This window comes from Haemaphysalis longicornis, unplaced genomic scaffold (assembly GCF_048455015.1).
Source record: "Haemaphysalis longicornis isolate Haplotype H1 unplaced genomic scaffold, Haemaphysalis longicornis Haplotype H1 scaffold_10, whole genome shotgun sequence".
NCBI classification, from domain to species: domain Eukaryota; kingdom Metazoa; phylum Arthropoda; class Arachnida; order Ixodida; family Ixodidae; genus Haemaphysalis; species Haemaphysalis longicornis.
Genome location: NW_027526204.1, coordinates 44,885,452 through 44,909,833, shown reverse-complemented (window position 1 = coordinate 44,909,833; position 24,382 = coordinate 44,885,452). Strand labels below are relative to the sequence as shown.

The window sequence follows — 24,382 nt, the reverse complement described above, 5'->3', positions numbered from 1 at the left end:
AGCGCAAAGACGACGACGTACTCATGCAGTTCCAGACTGCCGATGCAAACTCCAGCTTTGGGAGTACAAGGGCTTTGTACAGAGCGAGGAAACACGAACCTCCTGAGAAGTCCCTTGTTGCACGTGAGATAGCGCCCAAAGTCCGAAGAGATAAGCGTGCTAGGTAGTTTACATGCGGTGTGAATCGTAGTTTCGAATCCATCAGAACGCCCAAATCACGTGTTTCGCTTACTCTTCTTATCGTCAGAGAGTCGAGGTGGTATGGGAAGGTTAAAGGAGAGGTTTTTCGAGTGTATGTAATTGTAACGGTCTTCAATGGATTCAGATCTAAGTAGTTACTAGTTTTGGACCAGAGGGAGATTGCTAGTACGTCGCGTTGAAGCTGGGCGCAGTCCGCCTGTGATCCCACTGCGCGATAGAGTTTCATGTCGTCTGCAAACTGCAATAGAGATGAATGCTTTATAATTAACTGCACATCATTCACAAATAAGTTAAACAATAAAGGACCGAGAATAGAGCCCTGGGGAACCCCGGACGGTACAGTGAAGCTGCGAGACTTAGCACCAGCGTACTGAACAAAGTTTGTTCTCTGTTTGAGGTAGGTTGCAAACCACTCGCAGAAAGCAGGAGCCAAGCCATAAGAAGACAGTTTGCGAAGGAGCAAATCATGGTTTACGCGGTCGAAGGCCTTGCTGCAGTCGAAGTAGATGGCATCCATTTGTTGACGTGAAAGTATGTACTTGCTGGCGTCACTCAGAAAGCAGGCAAGGTTTGATTCGACGGACCGGGCAGGTATAAAACCGTGCTGATTACTATGAATGAGGGGCCGGATTTTGGACAAGATATAACGGTGTACTATTTTTTCGAAAACTTTTGAGAAAGAACAAAGGAGAGATATTGGTCGGTAGTTCCCAGGCACCGACGCATTTCCGGACTTATGGAGAGGAAAAACAACCCCGGGTTTCCAATTTGTCGGAAAGTGCCGCTCTTCAAGCGAGAGACAAAAAATGTGGCAGAGCAACGGCGCGAAAATGGCAGAGCAGCCTTTTACAATGAAGCATGGGATGTTATCATGGCCTGAGGATTTCTTCGAAGGATGGCTGCGGATAGCAGCCGTGACATCCTCAACGGTTATATTGGGCGTGTGTATGACATCACCTATCTGCGCGAGCCGAAGCGGGAAGCCGCTGTCGCGTGACGAGGAGTACGCGGACGAGAAGTGTTTTGTGAATATTTCAACAATGCTGGCTGGGTCGGAAACGATGGTGTCGCCATCCTGCAGAGTAATGCGCTCAGGGGCCTTTCTTGTGCGCGTGCTAAAGATCCACCAGAAGTCGCTCGGGGATCGGGTAAGCGAAGATTTTTTTTGTCGCGAGCGAGCAGCACTTTCACAAGTGAGCGCTGTTCTTTGAAGTTAGTGTCGGCGGACGTGTAGTTTTTAGCTTTCCTTAGTTTGTGGAATCGACGCTTACTGCGCAGCGCTCTGCGGAGTTCTTTGCTGAACCAGAAAGGGAATTGATGAGGGCGCTTAGACTTTTTTGGTATGTGCTCGTCCATTGCTTTTTGGACAATTTTTGTGAGCAGCTGCACCACTGCGTCTGCATTATGCGATGTGTAGACTGGCTCCCAATTCGTCTCCTGGAGCGTTATGTAGAGGGCATTGTAGTTGCCACGGGGAAAACCAAAGAATGGGGTCTCCATGCGCCGCTCATAGGCAACCGGTAGTAAAGCCGTGACAGTGAATGGTTCATGCCACGGGTCGACCGGAACAAGGGCTTCTCGAGCGTGTTTAAGGTCTAAGGAGGTCAAGTTGGAGAAGATGATGTCAAGGACATTTCCTGCGGGGTTAGGAGGAAGTGCAGCATATGCCAATCCAGCGAATCACCCTCTTCCTAAACCCAAAGTAGTTCGTTTTCTCGCACCTCCTTTGTAGAGAAACCCGCCGTGAAAACAAAACCAAAACTAACTTTAAAACCTTTACAATTGAAGTATATATGTCAGTTAGTTTACTTTTATTCGCTTTTGCGTTTAAAAACCTCAAATTTGAGTTATAAACACTTTTAATACTTTAAAACAGGAAGTTAATTACCAATAACACAATTTTCGTCAAACATAGAAATGCTGCTATTGCAGTCTGGCAACTATCACTCCCTTTTTGTGTGTTTGTTTATGGAGTTGGTTTTGTGCGGGGTGGTTGCTGGGGCGATTTGTTGAGTTTTATCTATTTCAAACTTAAATCATACTTATAAAAGCTTTATAGGGTGAGGATTGCCCTTCCAACCTACGCGTGTGTTGAACACGCGGGAACGGGAAGAACGATCATCGCCTCAACGATCATCGCACGTCAAAGGTGGATGACATTGCGTCCGAACAAAGTGTCGGTGTCCTTGAAGGGGAAGACGAGCGTGAAGAAGGATTTTAGGCGGGAAACGTCGTTTCTGCTGGGGTGAGTACGCATTTTTTTGTTTTTCTGTTCTTGTTCGAACGAGTTCTGGTGCTTATGGGTCAGTAATTCGGTAGACCCCCATCTCATTTGCTCTCAGAGCCTATGCGATATAGCATACTTGTTTGGCGCCTTGGATTTACCAGTCTACCGTTTCCGCAGCCGTCAGCATCAATTTACGCTGAAGCTAGACCTTTGTTGCGGTGCTCGCGCTGTAGAACGCGGCAGCTAATTATTTGACATCAAGCAAGGCTCTTAAACGCCTGGGCGTTTGTTTGTTATGTGTCTCAAACAGTGCCTTTGCGGCGACTGTTAATTCCGTGCAGTGCGATTCGCAGCTATTACGCTCGCGAGACCGGCTGCCGCCGTCGCGACCCGTCCCGTGGTCTTCGGGCCGCGATATGCGTTGTGGTATGCGTGCCGTACTCGTGAAGCTCACATTCACATACGTGGAAATTGAAGGTGAAATGCGCGCGCGTGGTCTCGCAGGGGCGCCTGCCTACTCAACTCTATTTATATTGGAGAATCGAACTTGCAAAGGCAAGGCAGGCATTGAAATGGAGGAGCCTCAACTAGTACACACCAGTTCCGATTGAAAGCTAGCGATGCATATGGGCTGCTAGCAAGCGTTCCATGCAAATTAGCATGGCAGTGAGCTTTTCATATATCAGGCATACCCCACTCACAGGACCTGCGTGCCTAATAAATACCTTACTGTGACCTAAAATTTCAGTTTGGGTGTTGCGGGAATGTTCTTATTAGTGCCTTGGAGGTTACTCATTAACGATTAATAATCTGCTTAATGTAAGCATTGGTGGTTTGTGTGTGCTTTTTTTGTATTTCATCAAGTGCCACCACACTCACAGATTATTCACTTTCAGGTGCTGCTGCTGGCTGTCCGGGTTGGCTGGCTTTCAGTCCACTTTCAAAGGCTTTGCCAGGGCCCTCCGTGGCCAACTGACACTGCACCTGCTGTACCCAAGTACTGCCTGGCCTTTCCTTGGTGCCGCGTACGCTTTGCCGCCAGGAATAGTCAATCCTTCTTCCATCATCTGGCCGCTTGGACCACCCGTTCAGAAGCCAGCGCATTTGCTCAACGCATCGGCCAAGGCACCGCTGCCACATCAGTGCACCCACTGATTATGTACTTTCAGGTTAGTTATTTCATGTTGGAACCTGTCATAATGTATACCTGTTAGCAGTGCTCTAGCCCCTGGTGTTTTGAAACAGTTTCATGAAGCAGTGTTGTGCATTTTGAGTGTGTCATTGCTTAGCAGGGATATTGAAGCGAATCTAGGGCCAATGGCTAAAGTGCAAGAATAGAAATTGAACTGACTTTGAAGCAAGTATCCGTATGTAATCAAGCCAAGCAAACATTTAGGATTTTTGATATGGTTTTGAATTTGCAATACAAACTGGTGTGGAGCTACTTTCCATTTTAAGTAAGCTTACAATATTATCTACTTCAGATCATACTGTTATTAATCACACTATACCGAAAAGTACATACCACAGTCTGTAGATTTTGTCGGTACTTTTTTCGCAGTCTCTCATGACAGGCACTATTCTCAGTGATTGGAGGATAGCCGAGGTAGCACCAGTCTTTAAATCAGGAACGGTACTACACCATTAAATTTTCCTAACAAGCACCATACGCTAGGTCAGGGAACATTTCATCCACTCTCAAGTTGCTAATTATTTATAATATCACATTCGAATATCAGCATGGTTTTCACAAGGGTTACTTGAGAATTTTTCGCGTACCCAAGCTGCAGCATAAGTGTCTGATTGATTTTCGATGGCTTCCCGTCGATGAAACGGACCAAACATACCTCCAAAGAACAGAAACGTGTGATAAGGATTGAGCATGAGGGTGATTAAACAGCGCTTCCAAAAGCAGCGTACCACCGGGCTCATTCTGGCAAATTTTCCAGGCTCTAAGTCTGCGATCTAGCGCGACGACCCATTTACGGTGACACTCAAGCGACGCTGGAAATTTGTGCAGCCAATAGACTCCGCCCATGCAGACACTTGTTTTGTCATGGTGCACTTCGCACGGTTCTTGAATGAGCACTTTGCGCTTACGCTGATTGTTGGTGCAGCCAGTAACGACGTAATCACGCCTGCCCGGACAAGTAGCTTCTGAACATCGCCAAGTAAAAGGCAATGACGGCAATTTTTCCAGAATTCCGAAAATAAACATCAATTGAGAATAAAAAGGTCAGGCGTCCTGCTGGCAGGACGAAACGTGGCCTCACAGGCAATGCCTGTCAGGACAAAGTGGTGTGGACTGGCCCGCCACCTTAGCGGGTTAGGAACAGAATTGATTGGCAAACGGGACACCTCCTGGAAGAATTAAACGTTCTCCTTAGCCACTGCTAAACTTGTTGCTGCTGAAATGCCATATAAAAGACACCGATTTTCGATGCCGTTCGGGGCGTCTGATATTCACGCATGGCACGGAGCAACAGCGTGGGACTCAGCGTCGTCTGCTCGCCCCGCAGTCCGAAAGAATTGGTGGCACCCAGTGCAGGATGGAAATTCTTGTCTATCATGTCTGCTGCAAAATATGCCCATGTGTTCGAGATTTGGGCGCATGTAAAGATGCGGAGGTTGTCAAAATTAATACGCAGACCTCTACTATGGCTCACCTCACAGTCTGTGTAGCGTTGGTGCGTTAAACCCGAGAATCAATCAATTATAATTTATGCTTCATCTACATTGAAAAGAAAACACTTGAAAATCTTTGTCCCCTAGGTGGAATATCTGTCACCGCCACTGTATGTAATAATATTGCAGCACTCTTACCTCGTAGTCGTTTCCACCCACATCCTGTGCATAATCGCTCAGCATTGGAAGCTCAGGTGGAGGATGGTCATGCGCTCAACATACCAGAGCACTGTCACTAGAGCACCTCTCAAACTCTCATACTCCTCAAGAAGCGCGCAGCATGCCTGGGTTCCACAGTAAAAACAGTGCCTCTTATCACAAGCCACCACCACATGAAATATTGTTGCAGCTTTAAGTGCATAAATTTTTCTTATTCGAGCCACAGTCATTTGAAGCAATGAAAAACAAAATAAGGCAATCAGCGCGCGGACATGACACAGACAGTGCAAAATTACCTTATCTGAGCCGCTGTCCGCACCTGTCCAATTGTCACGCCAAGTCAGACCATCTTCAAGCACTGCCCTAGCATTTGCTTCAAGAGAAAAAAAAAACTCGCTGTGCTAGCATTCGTCGTGCAGCCTGCTTCGTGTCTGTGGTTGTAGGAGGCGTGAACAGCGCAGTGCGGAATTTCAAACCAAAAACAATGCTGGGTACTCCTTACGACAAGGCATTCGCAAACCCACAATCCTGCAGAAAGAACACCAGCCACACAAAAAGTTCCTGCTAGCACCACGCCGCAAACCACATTTCGCGTATGACCCTCGTGCACTGCTAGCCAATGAAAAAATGAAGGAGCAAATTGGCCTAGTTGTAACTAGGGTTCACTCTTTTCAATTTAAATAATTTAAAAAAATCAATAACAGTCTGCTAATTTTATTTTGCTGAATCGGGTGCTAAAAAAAGGTGAGTTTTTTATGGATAGTTGCATGAGTCAGAACAGGGCTTCGTGCTGCCTACTTTGTGTGCATTACAGCCATCTGACTATTTTAGCCACATAACCTTTCATCCAGATTGACCTAACAGCACCCAAATGGTTTTTTTGGCCTTTCTACCACAAAGCAATACACCCACGGTGTACTGCAGTGGGAACTTGGCAAACACTTTAATGAATTCTTAAACGCTTGTTTAAACAAGCCGAAAGCATGGTTGAGGTATGCATGTTCACCCATAAAAACTAAAAATATACATTTAAATTAAATCTATTCAAAAAGAATTTTTAGTGGATCAATGCCAAAATCTGTAAATGAATTACCGTAATATTCTGAGAAATTGTTCCTGAGTACTCAAACTCTTCATTGTCTCGATCCTGGAGTTCATGTTGGTTCAACTGTTTCGGTTTTATTTTCTGCTCGCAGGTTGACATTGGGGGCGGTGTGCTAATTGAGAAGGGGTACCTGGATTAGCTGGTGCATGCGTGTGCGAGTGGCCCTGGAAAATTTGCCAGGGCTCTTTTGCGCCATGTCTTCACTCCGGAGGAGCTCAAGGGGAAAACTCTCTTTGGAGGGAAAGGCAAAGCCCAGGGCGACGCTCCTAGAAAGCCAGGGTTGGACCCCGTGCGGGTGAAGGCTGTGGTCGGTGAGTGCACATGATTTGCATTTAGAGTGCCAAAAACAAAGCTGTCATCTTTGTCAACTTGTAGCTAATCACCCGTTTTTCTTCATGTGCACAGTGAGATCAGTGCATCCCTTTTATGCTTTTCGGGAAAGTGTCTATTTTTTCACACTTTTATTACTAATTCTGAGAACTTGCTGAACATGTTTTCATTTTTTATAGTAAATCATAAATTCATTCTATCTCTTGCAGGCTACACGGGCCAGAAGTTTCCAGGTGTGAGCGCCGGTTACATAAAAAATAACCTATCATCGCTTTTAAATCGAGAAATAAAGTAAAAAGTGCACGCTGAACACCTTGTTTTTCTTTTTGCATGTCTGCATGAGGCAGAATTTTTAGTCACATGACATGCACTACTGCCACACCATAAACTCGTGTATTGGTGGTGCGATAAAATGTAGATTCTTGTTCAACCTACAATGATCGCAAAAACCTTTGAAAGCAATCGCAGCAGAAACACATTGAGCATTCGTGTAAAACTCAACAACATATCAACAGAAATGCATGGGGAACTCGTAAAAATCTCAACAAAATATCAACAGAAACGCATGCGGCACTCGTAAAAATCTCAACAAAATATCAACAGAAACGCATGCGGTACTCGTAAAAATCTCAACAAAATATCAACGGAAACACATTGGGCACTCATAAAAACCTCGACAAAATATCAATACGAAATTCAGTTGAGACTCAACGGAAAGGCAACAGAAACTCAAATGGAATTCGACGTAAGAAATTCAACGGAAAATCAATGAAACCACGGTGGCCACTTTTCCTGAAAAACTCAACAAATCCTCAACACATTCTCAACAGAAACTCTTTGGATACTCAACAATGTTTGTTTAGTGAATTCAACAAAATTTCTTATGAAACTCAACAATCATTTTTGTAAGGGTAACGTTTCCTATTCACCGCAATTTTGATAGCCACTCTCGGTGTAACAAGCTTACATTAAAAAAATGACTGAATAATGCCACACATTAGCAGGCAATTGTTTGAATTTATGCAGATATTTCTGTTCTTGTGTATCAAACCAATCTTACCGGTAGTTTTATTCCTCTCGTTCTTGCTAGCACTCTTGCTAGCGCGATCAGGAGATATTTGCTTATAACTTGGAGACCGGCAATGCGGAAATGCTACCTCAAGCCGTTGTCAAAAAAGAGAACCCGGCTTGAAACCCAAGTCCCCAAGTATTTTGCCTTCAAGTGCTCTTAAGTTTTTGGTACGTTCAAGATTATCGCGAACTCTAAGCAACCCACTAATTACTGTTTCGCCCCGTAAAACTCTATGACATGTTTCAGCATTGCTGCCAGTGTTTATTAAAACTTTGCGGACAGCTTGTCTATTATGCTACACTGACATTTCTCGATTTTCTCACAGATGAGGACGTCCCTGGTGATGGTGGCGGAGATAGTGGTAGTGGTGGCGGCGGCGGCGGCGGCGGCGGCGGCAGCAGTGGAGGAGGCGGCGATGGTGGAGGCGGAAACGACGGAGGCCCACCCGGCACCACTGAAATGCCCATAATGATACCTACGGCCATTCCACCGACCATAATGACGATGAACACAGCGGTAAAGGTAGGGTTTTTAAGCAAAGGACTACAAGCGTGCTCATGGGTGAGCCTCTCATGCTGAAAGAGGCTTGTTACGGAGGACACATACTGAAACGTATGTTTAGAAAACCTCCCCTCAACAATTGTTAGCTATGAATGTGTGCAATGTCCGCGAATAAAATGGCTGCATGCGTGCCGCTCTGAGCTAGCGGCGGGTGAGCCATACTCCGGAGCAATTAAAAATTAACACGGCATTTGGGTACAGCATATAATACTTTGGAAGGAGTAACTTGTTGAATGGGCACACAAAAAACGCGAGTAGCAAGTAACAAAAAAAACACATAAAATGTAGATTGCAATTTTTGTGTGTGAGAATGTCAGTTTTAAAACTCTCGAAACGTAGAAGAAAGAGCACAATTAGCGACATTCTAAAACCTCAAACATGTGCAAAGAGATGACAAAATTAGGTGCGTATGTCTTTCTTGAAGTGTGTTTTTGTTTTGTACGCATGAAAAAGTGTCTGAAAACAACACCTTTTTATTTTACATAAATGAGAAAGCCTGTAGCTTTATGGCATCGTCAGGTACATATTTGAAAAAATTAAAGCCGTTCCACTCAATGTGAAAGCCGTCGGAAGTGCAGAACAGTGATTCTTCAGAATGGGCTGTACCGCAGTTACCCGCTTACTGCTACCATCCCATGCAATTCAAATCTCCCGCCTTCGCAGTGTTTGCGCGCCCCCTGCCTGAAACAGCGCCAGAGGAAGTTCTGTTATCTTTGTGCTTTTTTCCCCACACGTGCCGGCATGCCACATTTTCCTCAAGCGCGATGATTGGATTGGATTGGTTCTGGATTGGATCTGGAATGGATGATAAGCAGCAGTAAGCATGCATGATAATCAAGCTAACAATAACCAGCTGAACCTTAGCTCACGCTACGTATATCGTGGCATAGCTGCGCTAAGCCACTGCTAAGTGCCAGCGGTTCACGAGTTTCGAGCGCTTAGGACTATATAAACCGCTTCGCTTTTGAAGCCTCTAGACGCTGCGGCGAAGGGGCCGTGGCAGGCTACACCGGAATGCGCGGCGATATGCCTGGTTCCAGCGAGCAAGCCAGGAAGACGTGGCGAGCGCGTAAAGTGCTCTCCACTTGAAATTCCAGGCGCCATGATCCGCCATCGACAACGACGTGGACGGCGAAGACGAAGAAGGGGGGGGGGGGTTGCAGCCTGAGCATGCTCGATCAGGGCTGCCTTGTGCACGTCGTAAACATATCCTCATTATCCTGAACCATCGTTCCTCTCATTGGCTCAGCGGCCATGTAAAAATATTACGCACCGCAGCAGAATTACAGAAAAGACGCTGTAAACGAACGGAGTTATATAAGACAGCACACTTGCCGGTTTACAGCTGTAAAGAACCACAGTGGAAGGGGTAGTTATGCAGAAGTCCTAAAAAAACTGTTGCAATAGAAAAGCCATACACGCTTTACAAAGCAGCTACATGGGAGCCAGCGATACATAGTCCTTAAAACTGCGGTGGCTTCCTGTAAACCTGTTTTCTTTCAATGTTCGCCTTATTCTTCATAACCGCGCTTTCTTCTAGTCGGCAGCTGTGAGCCGTACGACCAAAATACAGTCGTGGACAATTCAAACACGAACCGCGCAGCGCACGCTCAAAGCTAACAGTGTTCTCTTTCCATGTCTTGAGTGGGGTGTGGGCACAGACCCATATGGTAGTGACCATTTCCCCACTTCCCTAACATATATAGGTAAAGGCCCATGCAGTCCATCTTCCCATTACAGGTTTAATGAATCAAAAGCAAACTGGAGTATATTCACAGAAACATCTAAACTATACCACACAACCATAGAACACCTACACGTAGAGGAAGCATCCCAACTCATCACGGCACACATCCGCGACGCTGCCGAAAAATCCATTCCCCACGCCTCCAGCGCTCCGCGCAACCAAAGGAGGCCGTGGTGGAATGAGGACTGTAGGCGGGCGCGAGAGGCCCAGAACAAGGCGTGGGGTGTCCTTCGCCGGTACCCCACATCAGATAATCTCATTTCGTTTAAACGGGCCAAGGCTTTTGGGAAGCGAGTGCGCCGTGAGGCGAAAAGGGAGAGTTGGCGCACCTTCCTCACTTCCATCAACTCCTACACTGACCCGCGAAAAGTATGGACACGAATACATAAACTAAAAGGACAACAGACACACAGCCTGCCCCTGGTTAGTACAACAGGGGACACACTGGAAGACCAGGCTGACGCGCTCGCACAACACTTCCAACATGTGTCCAGTTCAGCGCACTACACCAACACTTTCATAAAACACAAAACATCCTGTGAGAAGAAGTCCTTACGAGACAGTAATAAGTCGACCTCATCTTATAACACCCCCTTCTCACTGCATGAGCTGAAGATCGCACTTAGTACTTGTAAACCTTCAGCTCCAGGCGCAGACAACATTACATACACTATGATTCAACACTTGCACACAGACACACTTGAAACCCTCCTTCACCTCTACAACAAAATATTTCATTCGGGGCACCTCCCAGGGTCATGGAGGGAGGCCATTGTAGTGGCCTTTCTGAAAGAAGGGAAGGACCCTTCCTCTCCCGCAAGTTATCGTCCCATCGCCCTCACAAGCTGCCTGTGTAAGCTGTTCGAGAAGATGATCAATAGGAGACTCATGTACTTCTTAGAGTACAATGGTCTTCTCGACAGCTGCCAGGCTGGCTTCAGGGCTGGGAGATCCACCAATGATCAACTGGTTGCATTGGAAACATATGAAAGATGCCTTCATTCATAAGCAGTATTGTATAACAGTCTTCTTCGATATGGAGAAGGCCTATGACACGGCCTGGCGGTACGGCATCTTGTGTGACCTCAAGTCGTTTGGTGTTTCCGGCAACATGCTAAACACGCTCAGTAGCTACATGTCGGAAAGGACCTTTCGAGTGAGGGTTGGCAGTGCCCTTTCTAATGTATACGTGCAGGAAAATGGCGTCCCTCAAGGCGGTGTCTTGAGCTGCACACTGTTTATTGTTAAGATGAACTCACTTCGGAAGGCACTGCCACCAACCATTTCCTGTTCTATATATGTAGATGACATTCAAATATCTTTTAAGTCCTGTAACTTTTCAGTTTGTGAACGCCAAGTCCAGCTTGGGGTGAACCAACTTGCTGGCTGGGCGGACACAAACGGTTTTAAACTGAACCCTGGAAAGAGTACTTGTGTTGTGTTCTCCCGCAAGCGCGGGATTAAGGCAGACCCGGAGATCACCCTTCATCGCGCTTCTATCCCTGTAAAAAAGGAGCACAAGTTTTTAGGTGTCATATTTGATGAAAAACTCACGTTAATTTCACAAATCAAACAACTTAAACATAAATGCCTGAAAACACTAAACATTCTCAAAGTCCTCTCCCACCAGTCCTATGGTGCAGACAAAGAACTCCTTCTTCGCGTTTTTACCGCCTTAGTCGGGTCTCGGCTAGACTACGGTAGTGTTGTGTATGGGCCGGCCTCAAAAACAGCACTAAAAATGCTTGACCCAGTTCTCCATTTGGGCCTGCGCCTTGCGTGTGGTGCTTTCCGCACTAGCCCGGCCCAGAGTCTGTACGCTGAAAGTAACAAATGGTGCCTGGAACATCAACGAATGTACATAGATTTATTATATGCTTTTAAGGTCTCATCATTCAATAACCATCCTTTTAAACCTGTCCTCAATGATACATCTACAACCCAGCTATTCTCAAATCGTCCATCTGTTCCTTTGCCCTACTCTCTGAGGGTGAGAGAGGAAGCTTCAGGTCTTTCCGTTGGGTTTTTAGGTGTCTGTACATCTTCATCATTTTCTGACGTTATACCACCATGGCAACTGCAGCCTGTTTGTTGTGATGTTTCATTTATGAAAATAGATAAAAACAGGGTTCCGAGAGCTGCGATTCTGCAGCATTTCTTGTCGCTTCAGGATAAATATAAATGTGCCGAATTCTATTGGCGGTGAGCGCGACCACGGGCGGCGCTGCGAAACGCGTCTCCGTGACGTCGGCTTAGGGATTCTCGCATTTGTCGTCTGCTTCACTCGGGCTCGCTCTCCCTGCTGTTTCTATCCTCTCGGTTGACTTTTGATGCTTGTCCGCACCAGATTTTACGTATGCGCGCCTTTTTATCATAATAAAAGACTTAAAATGGCATACAGTAGCTCTAGGCATGATTTAAAGTATAGTTTTTGATACCGGTGTGGAAGAAACATTACCGGAGTCGCCCTTTCCATCGAAGCCGGTGGTGTGCAGAGCGCGAAGAGTCGGTGCGAGGCGTCGTACTCAGCAATCTTTCGAACAATCGGAACAGTCAGAGTCTAATAACCGACAACAGCGAAAATACTAGACCAAAACAAATTCCAGGCCTTCGCGGCTGTCGGTTTCGGCAGAAGGCATTACGATTCCTGGTAATCGCAGGTGGTAGAAGAGTCTTTGCAACTTTGCCAAACGCTCGAAGGTATCGGATCACATCGCTTACGTTGTCATGGCATGAAATTATGCCGACGTGCACTACCGGGCAATAACCACTGCGTGTATAGGCGCGTGCTGGGTTTATACCAGGCTTCTAACTCATATGGAGGCTTGTTGAGCAAAACGACTCACGTGTACGGTAAACATACAGTAACACTATATTTGTTCAGACATGGAGGGATGGTTCGGTACATTTTCCACAGCTATATCTTCCCAGTATTCAGATATGCGTTGGAGTAGAACTCCACTCAAGAGGGGAAGGAGTAAGGGGAGGAGGAAAAAACTTCATCTAACATTAAAATCGAGCTGGTTTGTGGGCGGGCAGGTCAAGAGAGAGTAATTTTCTTTAATTCGAGGAACGTCATCCTGAGTAGGCCAGGATTTGTTCTTTACGCCCGAAAGGATTGGATAACAATAAAGAGCTTCTTGGACATATTCATCGGTTCCGATTCTTGTTATACTGAAAACCGGCACGTATACTATTTATTGCGTTCGTTAGCGAGTATACCAAGCCTTCCACACTGCAAACATGTCGTAACTGTTCGGGTTGAGATTCATTTCCTTGTGGTAACGATGGTTGCGCTAGAGGAGGAGGAGGAGGAGGAGGAACAACTTTATTTAGTGAACAATCATTGAGTTTGATTAATGATGGGCTTCTTCTTGACTCCGTGAAGTGGCCAGAAGACCTTGCTTCATAGTGGGCTGCTTCTTGACTCCGTGAAGTGGCCTGAAGACCAATTGCTTCATGGATACTTCCAAATATATAAATTCGCGGCACAAAAGCCGCCTTCGAGTATCTGGACAACGTTGTCTGCGTGGTTTCGCGGTGGCGTAGCTCAAACCTTTTTATTGCAGTTGAATATGTGAATAAACAACGAAAGGTGCGGATACGCACCTTCGTGTTCGCTGCCATAACGAAAGCCAATTTCTGAAGAAGGTACATGTATGCCTTAGAGCCTGAAGACAATACCCACACGATGTTTGTGATCCTCCCATACATCCCCAAACCTACGAATAAGACGTTTGTGACGGTGAAGAAAAATTAATAAGTTGGGCACAGAAAAACACATTTATGTAATACAAAATAACAGTGACGAAAAAAATAGCAGACAGCCGTTTTATTTCCTGCTGGGCGATTCGTGTGCAGGAGCCCGCTGCTTGGTGCCTAGCATTGGACTCTTGAGCCGCAATATAAGAGCATCTCAAAAGTACTTTACGGAAGCTTACGCGTTTTGAATACTTATCAAGGAGCTCTGAGCACTGAACCTCGCAAATAAGATAGAAAGGACGAGTTACATACGATCATCCGACCGAAGCTCTGAAGAAAGTTGGATTCGTTCTCGTGTGTTGCAAACTTGTGCGAGATACAGCCTGAAATTATCCAGAGGCGTCGAAGCTGGCAAAATAACTGAATTACTACAAATACACTTTTTAATGCACTGAAGCATGAAAGCGGGTGATTTCTAGCACAAGCACTGCTGCCCCTCACAAGCGGACGACAGCGGTGCGAGTGTAGCAGCGGCGCGAGTGTAGCAGACGACAGCGGCGCGAGTCCCTAAGCGGACGTCAGGGCCAGGGGGCGCCACTCAAACATCTCACCGCCAATAGCGATGCCTCGAAAACTTCAATTACAGTGTCGTGCGCCGCTCATGGCCCCAACTTTATTGCTTGCAGAACCATGAGTGTACACACCACTATTTTCTCTGCAGAAGCATATGGCATTTTACTCATCGTTCAGCACATTCTTAAAAAACGAATTCCTAAGTCCGTCATCTTCACAGACTCTTTGAGCGTTGTACGTGCATTGTCTTCACACAGACCCAAGAAAAACCACATTGTCAATCTTGTCTTTAATTTCATAATGTCTATATATGCAAATAATTTTCAACTAATCCGGTGCTGGGTTCCAGGCCATGCTGGAATCGCCGGGAATGAGACCGCAGATGAAATGGCCGCCACTGCTGCACTTGCAAACACAGTGGACATAACAACAATACCCTACACTGACCTCAAGCCACACATCCGACAACACCTTCGCAAAACATGGCAAGCCGACTGGAATACACAGACAGACAACAAGTTACACATAGTAAAGCCACACTTAGGACAATACACTAGTGACTCACACAACAGATTCATCGAAGTTGCCCTAGGTAGATTACGGATAGGCCACACACACGCGACACACTCCCATCTGCTCACCGGATCTCCAAGACCCCTGTGTAGCAGGTGTGGGGAGGGCCTATCCGTACTTCACATCCTCATTACATGCAAAGCACTCCAGACAACAAGACGCAAGCACTTCCCTCAACTCTACAGACAACACATTCCACTACACCCAGCACTCTTTCTAGCGGATGATCCCGTGATTCCTGTGCAACGCACTTTTAAGTTTCTCAGTGACATCAAGTTTTTACATCTCATTTCCTATCACGCGTAGTTTTTTAAAGCTTTATTTCATGCCACGCACCATCACAACCTGGCCCTTTACACCAGCCATCCTCACTGTCTTTTATTGATTTTACTTTTGTTCTTGCTTACTGATATCAGTGTCTAAGTTCTCACCTCTCATATTTAACCACTGTTTTGGCGCTCTTTGCCCTAGTTGGCCTTGCGCCATTAACATCCAACCATCATCATCAAAGCTAACAGTGCCGTCACCTGGCGGCGGCCGTAGAAAACGCACAGACATGCGCTAGCCATGTCGGGAGCGTGCCCCACTCCGATATGCCACCCGCTGCTCGCTCGCATGCTTGCCTTGTCGCCGGGCGGCAAGAGCGCTCCAAGCATTGAAAGTACCACCGCCGCTGCGGCCGAAGGTGTTGGTCGCATTGAGAGCAATGCGGCGCGCAATTGCTCACAGCTGCGGCCAGTGCTTGTGTGGGAAGGCATACTGTTGAGCTCATGATGCTTTTTTGAAGAAAAGCAGCGCGCAGAATTGGAGACAAAAATAAATGCGTGCCGCCTAACTTGTGATGGCAGTGCATTGTTTTGCGTTGTTGGTGGCTTGGCTTGGGAACCGAAAATTGAGCTGGCCACCAAGAATGCGCCCTTGTTTAACGGAGTCATGGCGGAGTCATTTCGCGGATTCGGTTCTTCTAGCAAACAATAGATATACGCGCAGATATCATCTCCAATTATATACATTAACTGCAAGCATTGTAAGGACTGGAAAAATTAGTTTCAGAATTCCAATGTTACCCAAAATTAAAAAGATAGGCAGGTCCAAATATTCTAGTAGCCAGTTGCCGTTACAAAACAATTTCGGGGGCAAGATTTTTTCGTTTTCTTGCCGGGCACCTCAGGCATTGTAGAAATCTGCAGAGCGGGCAGCACTGAGCGGGTTTTGGCGTGACCCAGGTGTCCATTGTTTCGTGCTCAAGTTACTGAACCTCACATGCAAAGCTATGTCGGTATCGTGACACTGGCAGGCACGGGGAGCAGGCGATCGTGGCCGGCGCACAGTAGCCGCAGATACTACCTCGCGCCCCGTCGCTAACACTGTTCAGCGCTCTTGCGGCATGGTAACAAGGCACGCATGCCAGGGAGCAGAGGGCAACATATCGCAGTGGGACACGCAGCCTCGCTCCTGACTTCTCAACTACGCATTTCCGCTCGTTTTCGCCAGCTGCTGCCAGGTGACGGCACCGGTATCTTCATCCGTGCACTCCGAGGTTCGTATTTCAATTGTCCATGACTGTATGTCGGTCCATTCCGTTGGGCAGCCCAATGGGAGGACGCCAGAAAAGCGCTTTGTAGGCTGCCACCTAAGCGGCGACGTTTTATGGTCACAAGCAGTATTAGAGTGTTTGGCTGTCTACTAAATCTTCGTTGTCTTTTGTTTTAAGTGCGAAGCACTTCTTAGTCGGACCTACTCCTTCCACCGCCGTCCGTCGCCCGCAGGTGTTATCGCGCCCTCCTCTCCTTAGCAACGGCGCGGTAGCGGAGGGAAGGCGTCCATAGCAACGGCGCAGTGACGTCACTACACCATGTGATGGCGTGCGCTCTCGCCGTGACGTCACGCGCTCGCGCCTCCCTCCCCTTCCGCGCGCCGTGACGTCACGCGCTCGCGCCTCCTCTCCCCTCGCTCGGCTGCCGCTCCGCCGTTGCGCGCGTTCGCTGCCCTCTCCCCTTCGCTCGCCGCGCTCGCCCCGCGCCTACTCTCTCTCAGTCGCCTGGCTCGGCGCGGCACACTCCCCTTTATGCAGCAATAAACGGCCAGACCTCCGTGGGTCGGCTCGCGCGTGCTCTCTCGCTCGGCTCCTGTAGTCGCGCGCGCGTCTTCGTCGTGCGTGTGTGTGTGCGTGATTACATTCCCTCTCGAACATCTCTCGAACATACACGTTAATTCACCAAGATTTCCGCAGAGGGACAAACGAGGCATGTTAAGCCGAACGTGATCACGAGGGGGTGTTAATGTAACTAACGGGCAAAATGCCACCAAACTTCAACAAACTCCCCCTCATAGCATCACCCGTGCTTCGCACTTCCTCATACTCCCCTTTGGGGAAATGTGGGGGAATTTTTTTACACTCTTCCTCAGGCGAGTTAGTTTTAGCTGCGGGGAATGCGTCGTTCGCAATCCTATGCTTTGGTATTTTGCCCATGTCGGTGATCGCTGATTGACAGAATCTAGACCTTCCGCTTCCCGTTGTGCCCCGGCACGGATTCCCGCTTCTGAACTGCGCGAAGTCTTCAAGTTCATGCGCTGAAACACTTTACCACCCCTTCCTGAAGAAACTTTAACATGGGTGAAAGCTTTCTATTGTCGAAGTTGCGTTGAAAAGTGCGCCAATGCCATAGCTAAAGGTGGATCGTACCCTTACTCAAAGTTTCTCCAATCGATCTTCAGAACTTTAAAACTCAAATCTCAACGAAGAACGAACCCATGCACCGTTAATGTCCGCGGGCACGGCGAGAATAGGTCCGAGGGGTTGGCGGCCTCAGTACAGCATCCACGACACAATATATCGGCGTAATGCCATCATCTTCTGCAGCCATGCCTGTCTTTATTGCTTTGAGCGCCGTTGCTACCTCATCATTCATAACAGGCGGAATTTCCCGTACATCTGAAAACGCAAAACGTCCTTGAGTCGGGGTCAAAAGCGGACAGGTTTGCAAAAAAACCTTCTGCTATTTCAGTATATCACCTATATTGTTTGTTAATTTGCTATTCTTGTCCCAGAGCGCAGTAGTTCTATTTTTCCCTATAGCGAGTTTCCTTCCTCTCGATTTCAAACTTCCTTTGCGTTTCAATACTGCTTCAACTAATGCAAGGTTGGAGGCAGGGATGTCGGTAGTGTTACTTTTGATAATAAATTTGAAAACTTGGCCAATTCTATTCGGCCCATCGCACTGGACACTCATCTTTTATGTGCTTTTCAATAAGGTCGATAGTTTTCTGCGATAACATCGATCCACATTAGAGCTGTTTCATTTCTATGGCAATTGCTGTCCTAATAAACACATTTGCGAAATGATTGTAGAGTGTTGACACGACTGCCTTGATTTAACAACACAAACCATTTGTTCAATGTCGCAATTTGAACTTTTCCACTCTTTCCGTAAGGAAGGCCGGCTGGGCATCTGCTGCTTTACAATATCGGTATTCATTCCTTTCGTAAGGCCATCATCTGATCGCTTGTTTTGAGCCTGCCTAATACTTGTGCGCTCAGAGACAAACGAACTGCGATCACAAAAACAACCCTAATGCAAATAATTAAAAAAACGTGTGAACGTCAAGTATTGGTGCGCATTTGGTTCACAAGAAAACCACATTATTCAACACTGTTACTGTAATTAGGCCATGCATAAATTTGAGTTTCTTGAATAAAATATCGCTATTTGAGTGTTTTACTTCATATTTCTATGTTCGAACTTCATTTGTCCTTGGCTGTACACTACGGTTCACTCTAAAATTAAACTGCCCTACCCGTGGCCGCCGCGTTCCACGAAGCGCCGGCGCCGAGAAGTTACGTGAATCGAGACAGCCGGCGCAAGTGAACTACCCGTCCACGCGGGCGAAAACACGGGTCGTCTGGTGCGGCGCTCCACAGGGCGCTTGGGTAATGCTGCACTCGAGGTGTGAAGTAAAAAAACTAGAGATTTTTTTGATCACATTGTTGAAATAGGGGCACTCTTTGTTGCCTTTATTTTTATTTAATTGCAATTGTTCAACGCCTACTTTTTGATGAAACTCATGAGAACACTACGAGGCTGAAATGTAGTACAAATTTGCTCTAGAACTTTACAAATGAGGAGTGCGAAAAGTTGTAACTTACAAAGCAGATGCAGTGGCGAAAATTCGCGCAGGTCTCTCGAAACGAGTCCGCCATGCATGCAACCGCGTCCTTTCATTCGCGAATTTTCACCAGAAAATCAGCCGTGTAAGCTGCACCCATTTTAATATTTTTACAGGAAATCCGACATGTAAGTTCTAACCCTTTCATACTTCTGCTCCACAAAGTGCTAGAGACTTTCTGTACCAAATTCAAACCTTGTAGCAACAATAGTTTTAAAGTTATAAATGTTTTTTTTCGTCATCGGGCTAGCCGCACGCGCTGAGTCACACGCGAGCAAAACAAACCTTGCTGACTTACGCGAGAAGCTTACTTCTTAACGGCCATACTCACGTTATCGTGTTGCTCTTCTGGTAATTTGACAAGTTCAATCGCCTCGCTAGGCGCATTCTTGGCAAACTTACTGCCAAAAGCCAAAATTCAGCAAACAGTCACCGCACGTTCGGGAAGCTTCCATTCATGGTGGACACGATTAGACGGAGCTGCGCGAGATGAGCTAACAAGCCAGCTGAACGTCTGCTGAGTAGCTAAGCTCATCTTCACCAGCTTTCCTTTGGCCACCTGATCTTCAAAGTTGTCATTTTTTCGTAGCTATGCACTTGGACATGGCAGTGGTATACATTTCCAATGTACAGACGGCAGTGAAACTTATCAGTACGCCAGCCCGTCATCATATTTGAGAACCGCGTATCAAAAGCAAAATTCACAGATGCTTGCTTAGTATTGTAGAGGAGTGCGTTACAACGTCGTCGAACGGAACCTTCTCTTGATATTTTGCATCTGCCTCCAAGCCTACCTTATGCCCAGTCAAAAAAGACAACAACAAAAAAATTCTGCAGTTTTGTTGGATTTTCGCGTGTCGTGCTTTCGTCTTGTCGTATTGTTGTCGTGTCGGGATTCTGGTGTTATGTCGTGTGTCGTATTCCTGTCCGGATTTTGATGTTCCCTCGTGCCGAATTCCTGTCTTGCTGTCTTGCTCCTCCTGATGCTCCATCAGTAGTTGCACATCGTTTCATTGTTATTGTTTGGCATGATTAAAGGGGCAATCCCCCCTTGGGAATAAAGATTACGAGTCATGGTGGAGCCAGAGGCCGACGAAGAGGAAGACGAAGAAAGAAAATCTAAATTTCCCGCGAAGAGGGCAGAATAATGACGAGGTGACGCGAGGGAGGCACGTGGAGAAATAAACAATGTAGTGGTCACCCGTGCAGCGGACACGGGCACAGCGAATGAAACAGTGCCGCGACGGCCGGGCAAAGGCTATTTAATCTCGGGGCACAGGTCGGGATAGAGAGAGATCAGAAGAACGCCACAGCAGGAAGGTCAGGTGGCACGAGTCCGAGGAACAAGCCGGGGGTACGAGGCCACACCATCGACCAGAGCCACGTCAACCTGGGCCGGACTGGACCGACATGACATCGGGTTCTACTTCCGCGTCGTACCACCAACCTGCGCTTTGGTGGCCCCAGCGGCGACGGTCGGGCGCCTGCGTACAGCGAGCACGCACCGTGAACTAACGCCTTGGCGATCCCCACGCGGCGATTTCCCGCAGCTCCCCGGTGCTACCTGATACCACGGGGACGGGCCCGAGTCCAGGGGTTGCCTCCTGCTACGAGGGCTACCACGAGGGGTAGCTGAAAAGGGGTCCACCGTGTGACTACCTCGTACAACTACATTGGTACCACCACTACTGGCACCGCTGAAGCGGACAAGTACGACTACCAGCGTGTGACAGCCACGTTACGGGTACGGCACATCAGCGCCGGAGACAGCGGTAGGCCCGTCCGCTAAAGACTTGGTATTATATGACCATTGATGCTATTATTGTTAACAAGGACGTTGTATAGACTGGAACTAGGACGGGTTTCTTTATTAGGGACTTCATTGAAGTGACTTTTGGTTTGGTTTGTTGGCTTTTCTGGGTTTTTGTTAGGGATTAGTATTGAGGAATTTTGTTGGTTGAGTTCTTTGTTTGCTTTGTTGTTTATTTTGCTTAGGCGTTGTAGTGGTGCATAATAAATGTGTGCTGTGGTAAATCTCCCAACGATTCTCCCGTGCCCATTCTTTTGAGCTGGCCGAAACGTGCCACAAAACGTGACATTGTTCATTGTGAGAAGTAGAGTAAATGGAAGTTCTGTTGTGACGACAGGAAAGTTTTTCGTTGAGAAAATTGACTTTGTCATCACGACAGAAATGTCTGTCGTAACAACAGATTGGTTTGTCATAACAACAGGACTTGTGTTGTCACAACAAAGTTTTTTCTCGTACGACCGGAATTCTTGTTAGGTTTTTGCGGTATTCCGGCTGTGATGTTAAAGTGGGCGCAGGTATAAAGTGCTGCGCGCCTTTGGAAGTAATCGCTATCACGGGTACCTAAGGAGCTACACTAGCAATGTTCGACCATGCTAGGAAGGCTCTTAGGGACATAAACTGCACTCCCTGGCCAGAGAAGAATCTGGCAGCCATGGGTTAGTAGCTGGCCTCCCCCTAAGATGGCTAACCAACTCAAGTGTCAGCCCTCAGTCCCCAGGAGCTCTAAAGCACCTGTCCACGGCGGCGGTCAGAACAACGATACAGCAGTGTGCGAAGAGTCTTCGGGTTCGGGCAGGCTGCCATTGGAACTTGACCATGGCAATATTCAACGCACGCACTCTGTCTGGTGAGGGAAGCTGAGCTTCACTTACAGAAAAGCTCTGTGACATTAACTGGGATATAGTAGGGTTGAGCGAAGTTACAAGGACCGGAGAATGCTTCACAGAGCTCAATAGCGGGCATATTCTATGCCACAGTGGACCCCAAGAGAGGACAAAACACGGTGTTTAATTTTATTTCCACAAAGGAATAGCAGGAAAAGTAGAGGAGATTTTCAGCATTACCAAAAGAGTTGGGTCTGTTGTGTTCAAGCTAAACCAGCAATACAGGTTAAAGAGGGTACAGGTGTATGTGCCAACAGCCAGAAATGATCAAGCCGTAGATTGCTTCTACGAGGACGTCGAATCCGCAATAAAGAATGCCACGACACAGTTCTCGATTGCAATCGAGGACTGTAATGCAAACGTCTGTAAGCAGCAATGGAAGAAAGGGAAGGTCAGCGGGAAACCTCGGAATAGACAATCGTAGCAGCCGAGGAGTAAACTGGTGGGAGCAGAAAGAAATATCATGATGACCGCTTCCTTCTACAAATGAAAGAATAGGAATTGTACACGGAAAAGTCTTCATGGTACAACAAAAACAAAATTACCTTCAGTCTAAGTGACTAATCCAGTATCGTGCAAGACATAGATGTGCTAATTAAGATTCGGAGCAGCGATCATAGGAGGGTTAGATGGAGGCTAGGGTTGAATCTCAAAAGCGAACAAACGAAATGTATGAAAACTGAAACCCCCGCTTAGAATCAGTCAGAGCAAAATCACAGAGGTGTAAAATAACTCTTCGAAACAAATTCTTGCTTTTGGTCAGTGTAGACAGGCTAAGTGAGCACATAAAATTGGCACTAAGTAAATCAGCATCAGCTATATTAGAAGCAGCTTCTAGAGAACTGGCAAACAAAAAAGGAAGGAAATAATTGCAAATGTAATATGAAAGGGTCAAGTACGGTGGATCGAATTGAATTTGCCGAGCTGTAAAATCTGGTTAACAGAAATAAAACAAAAGACATTTGTGCATATAACATGGAAGTGGTGGAGGAAGTGCTAGAAATATGAGCAAGCTTGAAACCAACCAAGAGAAATCTAGTCATCGTTAAACGCGATGTACCCACTCAGCGATTGTCAGGGAAACATAACGCACAATTTGGAGGAGATAATTGAGGTAGCAAAACAACTCTACCCCAGTCTGTGTGCCAATGACATTAGACGAGGGGAATTACACACAGTACAAGCTCAACTTGCGAAGTCTCACTAGAAACGTGAGAGGAAGCTGGAAAGGCTCCTAAAGGCATAAAAATTTGAAAAGCTGCCGGTGATAACGGCATATTCATGACTCTTTTAAAGCAAAGAGAAGAGATTGTATTGGAAATCTTGCTCTGCTATTTTTGGAATGCTTGGAAACTCAAAAAGGGCCCATAGCCTGGAAAAACAGTGACATCCTGATTCATCAGAAGGAAGACCCCAAGGACCTCAGAAATTAAACCCATCGGTGCACTCTCAGTTGTTTCCAGGCTGCTTACCAAAGTTAAGGTTAACCGCTTTGGTGACAGCCTATACTCCACCAACCAAGAGAGCAGGCAGAATTTAGAAAAAAGTCCTCAGCCATGGATCACATCTATTTCTTCAACCAAGTGATGAAAAAATACGCATAGTACACTAAACCCCCTTACATGTCATTCAATGATCACGAGACAGCTTTTGATTCCGTGTTCACCGCCCCCTTTTAGAGGCCCTAAAAAACCAGGGAATAGAAGAAACCTACACAAGACGTCTAGACGGTATATATTAGGGATGCACGGGCAGGATAACCCTCCACAAGCGAAGCGATAGATTTAGGTCCGAAGGGAGTCAGACAGGGACTGACCATCTCTCCAAAACAATTCATAGCATGTCTGGAGGAGGTATGTGGAAAGCTTGACTAGCAAAATGCAGTGTTAAAGATGAACAGTTAATATTTAGCCATTTGAGGGTGGATGATTACAGTTTTACCGAATGAGACTGCACAATACAAGCAAGCAATGCTTGAGGACTTACAATCAGAAAGCACTACCGTGTTGCTAAAAATGGACATACATAAATCTAAACTAAGCGGAAATAAACATGCTCAAGACCTATACTTCAGCTTTAGAAATGAACGCGTACAAGTAGTATCACAACTACTTTGGAATGATGGTTAGAGCTGACCCAAACCACGAGAGAGAAATTCGGCGCAGAACGTATGGGCTGGGGAGCAATCGGGAAGCACTACTAAATAATGGTAAGTAAGCTACCTCTGTCACTTTGAAGAAAAGTATACAACCAGTGCTAACTGGTGGTGATGACATATGGAAGGGAAACTTGGTGCCTTACTAACCAACTAGAAAGCAAACTTCATTTGGCTGAACGAGCCATGGAACTAATAATAAAAGAAGCAAGAATCTGGGACAAGAAACGAGCTACCTGGATCAGAGAAAAAAACAGAGTTTACGATATCAACGTTCAAATAAACAAAAATACACGGAATTGGGCTGGCAACGCAGTGCGAGGAATTGACAACCAGGGGACAGTAAGGGCCACAGAATAGGTACCAACAGATGGAAGATAAGAGCATGCCAGTAACGTGGTAGATGAAATACGGAACTTTGTCTGTAAACT

At 46.6% G+C, this 24,382-nt stretch overlaps 1 protein-coding gene across 1 annotated transcript in view; it reads left to right on the top strand.

Annotated features, from left to right (window-relative positions):
- Positions 1–6,039: 6,039 nt before the first annotated feature.
- LOC144159812 (uncharacterized) overlaps positions 6,040–24,382 on the top strand; it is a 62,060-nt gene continuing 43,717 nt past the window's right edge. The window contains exons 1-2 of the mRNA XM_077691493.1: positions 6,040–6,043; positions 8,105–8,301. Coding sequence (XP_077547619.1) covers positions 6,040–6,043; positions 8,105–8,301 — 201 coding nt within the window. The remainder of the gene's footprint in view (positions 6,044–8,104; positions 8,302–24,382) is intronic.